The sequence below is a fragment of the Micromys minutus genome, assembly GCF_963924665.1.
Source record: "Micromys minutus genome assembly, chromosome: 17".
Lineage (NCBI taxonomy): Eukaryota > Metazoa > Chordata > Mammalia > Rodentia > Muridae > Micromys > Micromys minutus.
Genome location: NC_137952.1, coordinates 20,174,829 through 20,187,468, shown reverse-complemented (window position 1 = coordinate 20,187,468; position 12,640 = coordinate 20,174,829). Strand labels below are relative to the sequence as shown.

The window sequence follows — 12,640 nt, the reverse complement described above, 5'->3', positions numbered from 1 at the left end:
CTTAAACTCCCTTAATTAATAGTGTACTGTATCTGTACTTGTGTGTATTTGTGTTTATTGCTATACATCCATAAAAAGCAATTATGATATTTTAATATTGGTTACTATAAATGATGTTTCAATGATCATGGGTCAATGTAGGTTCATTTTTTTGGATGGTTAACTCCCACTGTGATATTGGCTAATAATTCTCTAAGTTGTTTGCATCTTTCTATATATCTATGACTTTCAGTATCTTTCTGTCTCCCATTCCATCTCTCCAGTTTTCATCTTTCTTATCTCTCTGTAATAATTTCTATTTATCCATTTTCTGTTTGATCCTCTCCTTCTTTCCTTCCTTCCTTCCTTCCTTCCTTCCTTCCTTCCTTCCTTCCTTCCTTCCTTCCTTCCTTCCTTCTTCCTTCTTTCCTTCCTTCCTTCCTTCCTTCCTTCCTTCCTTCCTTCCATTATTCCTTCCTTTCTTCCTTTGACAAGAATAAAATCTAGGGCTCTATATGTTGGAAGACAGTGGTTATATACCAAAGCTTTATTTTAAAATTATTAAGGAAATAGCTATATGCCTTATTAAATGAATATTATTATATTCTCAGCTCTGTCCAATCTTCCACTTTTAAAGACACAACTCAAACCTTTTATTTTTAAACCTTTTATGAAAGCTCTTTTAACAAGAATAAAATGGCATTTCAGAGTGTTTGTATTTTGCAGCCCCTTGATAAGTAGCCATGTAAGTACTTGCTCATATATCTATTCATCTTTATGATAAAGGTTTATAGATAAATTAAAAAATATTTTCATAAACTCAAGTTCTAACTTTTTGTGGATTGTTAATATAATTAGCATAACTTTCAGTTTCTTGTACTGCTGTCCGTTAGGTGGCACTGCAAATAGCAGAAATGGAAGGAACAAATTACTCTGTTGTGTCAGAATTTATGTTTGTGGGACTCACCAACTCCTGGAAGATGCAAGTTCTTCTATTTGTGTTTGCTTCAGTGTTTTATATGGCGAGCATAATGGGAAACTCCCTCATCATTTTCACGGTGGCGTCTGACCCTCACTTACATTCTCCCATGTACTTTCTGTTGGCCAATCTCTCCTTCATTGATTTAGGTGTTTCATGTGTCACTTGTCCCAAGATGATTTATGACCTATTCAGAAAGCACAAAGTTATTTCCTTTAGAGGTTGCATCATTCAAATTTTTTTCATCCATGTTATTGGTGGTGTTGAGGTGGTGCTGCTCATAGGCATGGCATATGATAGATATGTAGCCATATGTAAGCCTCTTCATTATTTGACCATTATGAATGCAAAAATGTGCATTTTCATCTTAGTGGCTGCATGGGTGGTTGGCCTTATGCATTCTCTGGTTCAATTTGTTTATATAGTAGATTTACCATTCTGTGGACCAAATATTTTGGACAGCTTTTACTGTGACCTTCCTCGGTTCATCAGACTTGCTTGTGTAGATACCAACCAATTAGAATTAATGGCTTCAGCAAACAGTGGCCTAATCTCTGTAGGCTCCTTTTTCATACTGGTCATATCTTATATTGTCATAATAGTCACTGTTCAGAAACATTCCTCAGGTGGTTCTTCTAAAGCTTTGTCTACACTTTCTGCTCACATCTTTGTTGTGGTCCTATTCTTTGGTCCTTTGATATTTATCTACACATGGCCTTCCCCCTCTACAAACCTGGATAAGTATCTGGCTATATTTGATGCAGTTGGTACTCCTTTTCTGAACCCTTTGATCTACACACTGAGGAATCAAGATATGAAGACTGCTATGAAAAAAGTGTGCCGACAGCTATTCAAATATGGGAAAATCTCCTAAATGATTTCGGTGTGAACATTCATTGCTGAATACAGTGCACTCTTCATCAAATTCAATGATGATTTGTTTTCCTGATAGGACGTCTTTACCTATATTGATATTTTGGTAGCTTTTGTCTGCTATGAGGAGAAATTTAAATTTGTCCTGACAACAAGGAATGAAGTTTATATTTTTGAGACAGTGATTATAATAATACTGAATTTATTTAACAAAGAATATTTTTTTGTGATGTAAACTTTTAATTGTATGGAAGATGGAAGATTCTTTAAAGCCTAAAAAAAGCGAACGATGTTTCCCCTTTTTGTCTCTGTCTGTCTTTCTGTCTTTGTTTATATAATTATCTCACATGTAGGATTTAATGGCAGTACTTCATGGGAAATATACAAATTGACATTCATCTGGGTTAAATTTTCTATTTTTTGAACATTGTATACACTCTAGCAACCCTTTTGATTGTGGTTATTCAAAATGTTTGGAATATGCAACCATTGCACACTTGATAAACAGAAATGTAGGCTGTCCAGTTAACATTATGACAGTCAAATATATTTATGTTTTTACTTATTTACTCATTTGTTTACTGTTTTCTTATTGCTTTTTGTATTTCTATGTCAGAATTCAGCATAAAAATATTTATATATTATTGAGATGTAAATGAAGTTATAGCAATTTTTCATCAGTTGGCACAGTGTACCTTAGTACTTTAGAGATACACCATATTAACTAACTCATTCTGACATATGGAACAGAAGTAGTGCTGTAGTCCTGCTTTTTTTTTCACATACCCTTTTAATTCTTTAAGTTTTCAAGTTAGTTGCAAGTGTATCGTGATTATAGTCACCAGGCTAGCCCTCAACTGTACCTTTGAAAGTTCGGGCACTATTAGACAAAGTGTTCCTTTACTGTCCCTGGTCTCCATCAAATGTCCAGTTTTCCTTATGAGATTCTAGTGCCTCTAGCTTTGTATCTGTGATGAGATTACAACTTCCCTGGGACAGTTTTTTGTGTTAAAAATCAGGCAAATCTATTTCCTATGTGCAATCATTTATATCTTTCATACTTTCATGCTTCACAGATTCAATGAGGGAGATAGACTCATCTAAATGATTGCTCAATTAGTAATATGTGGGTTCATGGAAAGCTTCATTCAACCTACACACAAGTACTTGCCTGAAGTCTTATTTGACCAGGGGAAATATTTTATACCAAATGAAACATAACACAAAATTCATCATTCTACAAATCTGTGCCATGAAAGCGAGTGATGTTATGGGTTTAGTGACATAGTTTACTCAGTTACAATGGGAAATACAAGCACACACCAGGGTTATGTGCTCTCCAATAGAAGATAAATGAAATCTATGATAATATGCAGAAATAGCAGAGGCACTCTCCTATTTACACCACGTACATCCTGTTAAGAAATTTGGCTGTTGATTATAGCAATCCTCTGAGCCCTACTGGTGTAAAAACATTCTAGTTGGTCTTGGATTACTTTTTAAAATAATTTTTATTGGATATTTTCTGTATTTACATTTTAAATGTTATTTCACATTCCCCCTTTCCCATCCTCTTCCCGTATTCCCTTGCTTCCATGAAGAAGTTCCCACTCCCAACCACCCACTCCCACCTTAGCACATTGGCATTCCCCTACACTGGGAAAATGAGCCATCACTGGACCAAAGGCCTCTCTTCCTATTGATGCCAGACAATGCTGCCCTCTGCTACATATGCAACTAGAGTCATGAGTCTCTCCATACGTACTCATTGGTTGGTGTTTTAGTCTCTGGGAAGTCTAGAGTGTGTCATTCGTTGATAATGCTGTTCTTCCCATGGGGTTGCAACCCCTTTCAGCTCCTTTACTTCTTTCTTTAGATCCTTCATTGGGGTCCCCATGCTCAGTCCGATGGTTAGCTGCTAGAATTCTCATCTGTGTCAGTATGGCTCTGGCAGAACCTCTGATGAGGCATCCACATCAGGCTCCTGCCAGTAAGTACTTCTTGTCATCAGCAATAGTGACTGGGTTTGGTGGCTGCATATGGAATGAATTTCCAGATAAGGAAGTCTCTGGATGATCTTTTCTTCAGTTTCTGCTCCTCTTATTTGTCCCTGTATTTTCTTCAGTGAGTATTTTGTTCTTCCTTTTATAAAAAACAAGGCATCTACATTCCTGCCTTTTTTTTTTTTTTTTTTTTTTTTTTAGTTTCATAATATCTGTGAATTGTTTTTTGGTATTCAGTGTTTTTTTAGGCCAGTATCTTCTTATCAGTGAGTGCATAGCATATATGTTCTTTTGTGACTGGGTTACATCACTCAGGGTGATAGCTTCTTGTTCAATCCATTTGCCTAAAAATTTCATGAAGATGTTGTTTTATTTATTTTTATCTTTTTACTATTTTTTATTTTTTTAAACAACTTTATTTTACAAAACAAAGATAAATGTACAGATGTTAAACATTTTTTGCTTAAAATTGTACATTTTTGTCAGTAATTATTTTTCAGATTTTAACATAATTTTTACATAAAACTATATGAACATATTTTTTAGTCAGTACTTGATGTTTTTCAAGGTTTGATAGTATGCCTTGAAAACTTAATAGTTACAATGATCAAAAAGTACATGTAAAATAAAGTGTAATATGGAAATAGTTAAAGTTTTCTTGTTTTGTAAATTTTTTTTTTTTTTGTTTTGTTTTCTTTATTTCTTGGACTTCATACAGTCTGTGAGTTGTTTCGGGGGAGTGCAAGCCTCTGGGGTTAGCATCCCAATATCAGTGACTGCATATTTGTCTGTTCTTTTGTGACTGGGTTATCTCACTCAGGATGATATTCTCTAGATGCAGCCATTTTCTTAAGAATTTGGTTAAGTCATTGTTTCTGGTGGCTGAGTAGTATTCCATTGTGTATATGTACCACAATTTTTGTATCCATTCATCTTCTGAAGGACATCTGGGTTCCTTCCAGCTTCTGGCTATTATAAATAGAGCTGCTATGAACATTGTGGTGCATATATCTTTGTTGTGTATTAAAGTGTCTCCGGGGTATATGCCCAGCAGTGGAATAGCTGGGTCTTCAGGTAGTACTATATCCAATTTTCTGAGGTATCGCCAGACAGATTTCCAGAGTGGTTGTATTAGCTTGCAACCCCACCAACAGTGGAGAAGTGTTCCTCTTTCTCCGCAGCCTTGCCAGCATCTGCTGTCATCTGAGTTTTGGTTCTTGGCCAATCTGACTGGTGTGAGGTGGAATCTCAGGGTTGTTTTGATTTGCATTTCCCTGATGGCTAATGATGTGGAGCACTTCCTCAGATGTTTCTTGGCCATTCGGTGTTCCTCAACTGAAAACGTTTTGTTTAGCTCTGTACCCCATTTTTTAATAGGGTTATTTGATTCTCTGGTGTCTAGCTTTTTGAGTTCCTTGTATACCTTGGATATTAGGCCTCTATCTGATGTGGTGTTGGTAAAGATCTTTACCCATTCTGTTGTTGCTGTTTTGTTTTCTTGACGATGTCCTTAGCCTTCCAGAAACTTTGCAATCTCATTAAGTCCCATTTGTTAATCTTTGACCTTCGAGCTTGAGCCATTGGTGTTTTGTTCAGGAAATTTTCTCCTGTACCTATGTGTTCTAAGGTTTTCCCTACTTTCTCATCTAATAGTTTCAGTGTATCTGGTTTAATGTGGAGATCTTTGATCCACTTACACTTGAGCTTTGTACAAAAAGATAAGAAAGGGTCTATTTTCACTCTTTTGCATGCTGAGTGCCAGTTGGACCAGCACCAATTTGTTGAATAGGCTGTCCTTTTTCCATTGAATGTTTACAGCTCCTTTGTCAAACATCAAGTGATCATATACATGAGGGTTCATTTCTGGATCTTCTATTCTATTCCATTATCCACATGCCTATTTCTGTACCAGTACCATGCAGTTTTCAGCACAATTGCCTTGTAATATAGCTTGAGGTCAGGGATAGTGATTCCCGCAGATGTTTTTTTGTTGTTGAAGATGGATTTTGCTATTCTAGTTCTTTTGTTATTCCATATGAAATTGCACATTGATCTTTCCAATTCCATGAAGAACTGGGTTGGAATTTTGATGGGGATTGCGTTGAATCTATAGATTGCTTTTGGTAGGATGGCTATTTTTAAGATGTTGATTTTTCCAATCCATGAGAATGGGAGATCTTTCCATTTTCTGAGATCCTCCTCAATTTCTTTCTTTAGAGGTTTGAAGTTTTTGTCATACAGGTCCTTCACTTGCTTAGTTAGAGTCACACCAAGGTATTTTATAGTTTTTGTGACGATTGTGAAGGGTACGTTTTCCCTAATTTCTTTCTCCACATGTTTGTCCTTTGAGTATAGGAAAGCTACTGATTTGTTTGAGTTAATTTTGTATCCAGCCACTTTGCTGAACTTGTTTATCAGCTGTAGGAGTTCTCTGGTGAAATTTTTGGGGTCACTCAAGTACACTATCATGTCATCGGCAAAGAGTGATGTTTTTATCTCTTCCTTTCCGATTTGTATCCCCATGATCTCCTTTTGCTGTCTAATTGCTCCAGCCAGGACTTCCAGTACTCTGTTGAATAGGTAGGGGGAGAGTGGGCTGCCTTGTCGAGTCCCTGATTTTAGTGGGATTGCTTCAAGTTTCTCGCCATTAAGTTTGATGTTGGCTGTTGGTCTGCTGTATATTGCTTTTATTATGTTTAAGTATGGGCCTTGGATTACTGTTCTTTCCAGGACTTTTAACATGAAGGGGTGTTGGATTTTGTCGAATGCTTTCTCAGCATCTAGTGAGATGACCATGTGATTTTGGTCTTTAAGTTTGTTTATATGGTGGATTACATTGATGGATTTCCTTATGTTAAACCATCCCTGCATCTCAGGGATGATGCCTACTTGGTCATGATGAATGATCGTTTTGATGTGTTCTTGGATTCGGTTTGCAAGGATTTTGTTGAGTATTTTTGCGTCAATGTTCATAAGTGAGATTGTTCTGAAGTTTTCTTTCCTTGTAGGGTCTTTTTGTGGTTTAGGTACGAGGGTTATTGTAGCCTCAAAAAATGAGTTGGGTAATATTCCATCTGATTCTATCTTTAGGAATAGTTTGGCGAGTATTGGTGTTATATCCACAATAAATGTCTGATAAAATTCTGCACTGAACCCGTCTGGATCTGGGCTTTTTTTGGTTGGGATGCTTTTGATGACTTCTTCTATTTCTTTAGGTGTTATAGGGTTATTTAGATGGTTTACTTGGTCTTGGTTTAACTTTGGAACCTTGTATCTGTCTAGGAATTCGTCCATTTCCTCCAGATTTTCCAATTTTGTGGAGTATAAGTTTTTGTAGTAGGATCTGATGATTTCTTGAATTTCCTCAGTTTCAGTTGTTATATCCTCACTTTCCTTTCTGATTTTGTTAATTTGGATACTCTTTCTTTGCCCTCTAGTTAGTCTGGCTAGGGGTTTATCAATCTTTTTGATTTTATCAAAGAACCAACTCTTGGTTTTGTTGATTTTTTCAATGGTTCTTTTTGTTTCTATTTGGTCTATTTCTGCCCTAATTTTGATTATTTCTTGACGTCTACTCTTTTTGGGCATATCTGCTTCCTTTTGTTCTAGGGCTTTTAGCTGTGCTGTCAGGTTGCTGATGTAAGCTCTCTCCAGTTTCTCTTAGGAAGCACTTAGGGCTATGAGTTTTCCTCTCAATACTGCTTTCATTGCATCCCATAGGTTTGGGTATGTTGTGTTTTCGTTTTCGTTGAATTCTAGAAAATCCTTAATTTCTTTCTTTATTTCTTCTTTGACCCTGCTATCCTTTAACAGAGTGTTGTTTAGTTTCCATGTGAACTTAGGTTTTTTTTTTTTTTTTTTTTTTTTTTTTTTTTTTTTTTTTTTTGTCTTTGTTGTTGTTAAAGACCAGCCGTAGACCATGGTGATCTGAGAGGATGCATGGGAGTATTTCAATCTTCTTATATCAATGGAGGCTTGTTCTGTGTCCAATTATGTGGTCAATTTTCAAGAAGGTGCCATGGGGTGGTGAGAAGAAGGTGTATTCTTTTACTTTGGGATAGTATGTTCTGTATATATCTATTAATTCTAGTTGGTTCAAAGTCTCTGCTAGTTTTGCAGTTTCCTTGTTCAGTTTCTGTTTCCATGATCTGTCCATTGGTGAGAGTGGGGTATGAAAGTCTCCCACTATTATTTTGTGGGGTGAAATGTATTTTTTGAGCTTTAGTAGGGTTTCTTTTATGAATGTGGGTGATTTTTTATTTGGAGCATATATGTTAAGGATTGAGAGTTTTTCCTGACAGATTTCCTGGTAATGAGTAAAAAGTGTCCTTCCTTATCTTTTTTGATAACTTTTGGTTGGAAATTTTCTTTATTCGATATTAGAATAGCCACTCCAGCTTGCTTTTTGGAGCTGTTTGCTTGGAAGTTTTTTTCCCACCCTTTTACTCTGAGATAGTGTCTTTTTTTGTCTCTGAAATGAGTTTCCTCTATGCAACAAAAGGCTGGATTTTGTTTATGTATCCAGTCTGATAGTCTCTGTCCCTTTATTGGGGAGGTGAGACCATTTATGTTAATAGATATGAAGGAATAGTTGTTTCTGTTTCCTGCTATTATTGCTTTTTTGGGTTGAGTTGTGTCTGTGTTTTTTTCTTCTTTTAGTTTTCTTGTTTAGGAGTTTTCCTTTTTTTACTAGGCTGTATTTTTTCTCCTTGTATTGGGTTTTCCACCTATAATTCGTTGTAGTGCTGGGTTTGTGGTCAGATAATGTGTGAATTTAGATTTGTCTTGAAATATCTTCGTCTCTCCATCGATGGTGATTGATAGTTTTGCTGGGTATAGCAGCTTGGGCTTGCACTTGTGCTCTCTTAAGGAGTGCATGATGTCTGTCCAGGCTCTTCTAGCTTTCATAGTCTCTGTTGAGAAATCGGGTGTGAGTCTGATTGGTCTGCCTTTATATGTTACCTTACCTTTTCCCCTTACTGCTTTTAGTATTCTTTCTTTACTTTGGGCACTTGATGTTTTTACTGTTATGTGTCGGGAGGTATTTCTTTTCTGGTCCAACCTATTTGGAGTTCTGAAGGCTTCTGTTATGCTCGTGGTCATCTCATTCTTGAGGGTAGGGAAGTTTTCTTCTGTGATTTTTTTGAAGATATTTACTGTGCCTCTTAGTTGATACTCTTCTCCCTCTTCTATTCCTATTATCCTTAGGTTCGGTCTTCTCATTGTGTCTTGGATTTCCTCGACATTTTGGGTTAGGAGCTTTTTGTTTTTTGCATCTTCTCTGGCTGTTTTGTTTGTTTTCAATGTTGTCTTCTGCCCCCGAGATTCTCTCTTCGATCTCTTGTAATCTATTGGAAATGCTTGCTTCTGTGACTCCTGATTTCTTTTTTTGGTGTTCTGACTCTAGCGTTATCTCTTTTAGTGTTTTCTTTATTGTGTCGTTCTCTGTTTTAATTTCCCTCTTCCATTTCTTTATTTCTTTGGTTCTGTTTTCCTCTAGTTCTTTGAGTTGTTTGAGTGTTCTTCTTGTTTCTTCTTTAAAAGCTTCTGAATCTTTTTGCTTTTCCTCCCTTTCTTGTTTAAGTATATCTATCAGCATCTTGAGGTATGATTTCAGGTCTGTGTCTTCTTTTCCTGTAGTGTTTGGAATTCCGATGTTTGCTGATATGGGAGAGCTGGGCTCTGTTGTTGCTAGATTGTCTTGGTTCCCTTGGGATATACTCTTTCTCTTTCCTCTTGCCATTTTGTTGTCAGTGATATGTTCTTGCCTTTCCCTTGTATCTGGTCTGTGTCCCTGGTTCCCTACTGGTCCCATTCTGTCCCTGAGCTGCATATTACCAACTTCTTTTTCCTCCTTATATTTAGAATCTAATCTCTCCCTCAATGCAAAATTTTGCAGCAATGACCCTAATTTTTAACTTAAGGGTCCTGAATAAAGTTGAAGTAAGCATTCTAATATCTAATCAAATAGACTTTCAACCAAAATAAATCTAAAGACATAGGGAAGAACACTTCATACTCATTACATGAAATATCTATCAATTCCAAGCCTTTATTCCCTAGTCCATGAGCCCCGACATTTGTAAAAAAAAATTACTAAAGTTTCAATCACATATCACTCTCCATACAATAATAGTGGGGCATTTCAACACCCTACTCTCACTAATGGGCAAGTCATTAAAACTGAAACAGAGAAATAATAAAACTAACTGATGTTAAGAACCAGATGGACCTAAGATCTATACAACCTTTCGGTGCAAAAGAAAAGAATGTAACATTTTCTCAGCACCTCACAGAACTCTCTCTAACATTGACCATAAAATCAGTCACAAAGCAAGTGTTATCAGATACAAGAAGATTGAAATAATCATTTGCATTTTATCAGATCACCATGGATTAAATCTGGACTCAACAACAGAAGCAATCACATACTCATGAAAACTGAACAACTCTCTTATTACTTTTAAAATTTAATTTAATTTAATTTTGTTTTAATATATTCCTTTTACATCCTATTCACTGCCCACACCCTATAACTTCCTCCCACAAGTCTTCCCTCATTCTTCCTTCTCTGAGTTGGTCAGCTCCCCCTTGGGTATACCCCTGCCCTGGAACTGCAAGTCTCTGAGAGTCTAGGTTCTTCCTCTCCCATTGAGGCCAGTCAAGGCAGCCCAGATATACTGCATCCAACATACAATCCACAGCTTTTGGGATAAGTTCAGTTCCAGTTGTTTGGGATCCACTTGAAGACCAGGTTGCACAGCTGCTACATATGTGCAGGGAGTCCAAGGTCCAGCTAGTGTCTGTTCCTTGGTTAATGTTTAAGAGCTCAAGGGTCCAGCTTAGTTGGTTTTCCTGTAGAGTTCCTATCTTCTCTGGGTCCCACAATTCTTCTTATTTTTCTGTTAAGAGTCCCTAAGCTCCATCTGCTGTTTGGCCATGGTTGTCTCCATTTGTAGATTCTCTCAGCACACAGCATGCTCATGCCTGCAAGTATAACAGAGAACCGTTAGTACTTTTAGGGCCTGGTGTTTGCACATAGGATGGGTCTCACGTTGGGCTGGTTATTTGTTTGCAATTCTCCCAGTCTCTTCTTCCTCCCCTGTGCCTGAATTACTTGTAGACAAGATAAATTTTGGGTTGAAAATTTTGTGGGTGAATTGGTGTCTCTATTGCTTTATTGGCTTTTCTGCCTGGCCACAGGATGTGACTTCTTCATGTTTCATATCTCCAATGTACTGAGTCTCAGCTAAGTTCACATACCCCTCATTGATTCATGGGTAACTCTGTGTCATTCTGAAATAGCCCCACCTCCTCACCCTCATCTGTTGCAGATGTTCATTCATTTTCATTGCCATCTAGTCACCTCTCCTGTTTTTATCCCCACATCTAATTCTAACTTCCCCTCCCCCTCCCCTTCCCTCTCAGTTTCCTCCCTCTATCTGCCTTTTACTATTATTTTATTCCCCCCTTCTAAGTGAGATTCAAGCTTTTTTGCTTTGGCCTTACACGTTGTATACCTTCTTTGGTTCTGTGGCATGTATCTTGGTACCTGTATTTTATGGCTAATATTTACTTATAAGTGAGCACATACTATGCATGTCCTTTTTGAACTGAGTTACCTCAACTCAGGATGATATTTTCGTGTGCCATAAATTTGCCTGCAAATTCATGATACCTTTATTTTTAAAGCTGAATAGTATTTCATTGTGTAGATGTACCACATTTAAAAAATTATTTTTCAGTTGAAAGACATTAAAGTTGTTTCCAGTGTTTGGCTATTATAAATAAAGGTGCCACTAACATCATTGAAGAAGTGTTTTTGTGACATTTTGGAGTGTATTTTGGTTATATGCCCAGGAGTGATATAGCTAGCTTTTGAGGTAGATGTGTTCCCAGTTTTCTGAGAATTAATTAATTTCTAAAGTGGTTGTACAAGCTTGCATTCCCATCAACAATGACCACAATGTTTTCCTCTTGTTCACATCCTTGCAGCATATGCTGTTTATCTATTCAGCTTTTGATATTAGCAATTCTAATGGTTGTAAAATAGAACCTCATTGTTGTTTTGATTTGCATTTCCCAGATGACCAAGTACTTTAAACATTTCTTTGAGGGCCAAAGAAAATGATTCTCTTGAGAAAATGTCCCTGAACCATAACCTCCTTCTAATGTTTGCAGTATGTCTTGGTCATTGGTCTCTTGAGATATGTATAACTGGTTTGATATCTGCCTATGACAAGATATTATTTGATACTCTATGTTAAAGATCACAGGATATCTGAGTCTGTAAAGATACTCTACTTTTCATACAGGTAAAAATGAATAGATCTATACAACTTTAGATATAAAGAGTGGCTTTATTTATGCACCTGGTGCTTTTGGTGGAATTGCTATGAATAAGATCATATCATCAAGTTCACAAGGGAGTTTGTCAGCGCAGATAGAATCCAAAAAAAAAAAAATAAAAAAAATAAAAAAAAGGAGTTGAGCATCATAGAAGAATCATTGTAAGAACAGTTAATGTCATATTTGGAAAGTATGTCAGGCTTTTGAGATAGAAGAAGCACTTTGTATCTGGGGAACTAAGACATTAGAAATAACTTTATAAAACATCCTGTTTTACATGTACTTTTTGCTCATTGTAACTAGTAAGACCTTAATGCAGAGTATCATACCTTAAAAATAGAAAAATAAAAGCCAAGCACTGACACAATTGTATTTGTATACATTTATGCAAAAATGTTACAATTTTTTCTTTTATCTTTGTTTTTTAAAATAAAGTTTAAAAAAAAAGAACTAGAAA

At 36.4% G+C, this 12,640-nt stretch overlaps 2 protein-coding genes across 2 annotated transcripts in view; one reads left to right on the top strand and one right to left on the bottom strand.

The window, feature by feature from the left end:
• The window catches only part of LOC308431924 (olfactory receptor 4F3/4F16/4F29-like), a gene marked incomplete at both ends in the record, with an annotated part of 138,684 nt that overhangs the window by 99,074 nt on the left and 26,970 nt on the right, over window positions 1-12,640 (bottom strand). The gene's annotated exons all lie outside the window — the stretch shown is intronic.
• Window positions 894-1,832, top strand: LOC308431560 (olfactory receptor 4F3/4F16/4F29-like; the record flags this gene model as incomplete). The annotated part of the gene is made up of 1 exon (XM_080931082.1): window positions 894-1,832. One exon carries the CDS (start codon window positions 894-896, stop codon window positions 1,830-1,832), a length of 939 nt encoding a protein of 312 aa, XP_080787208.1.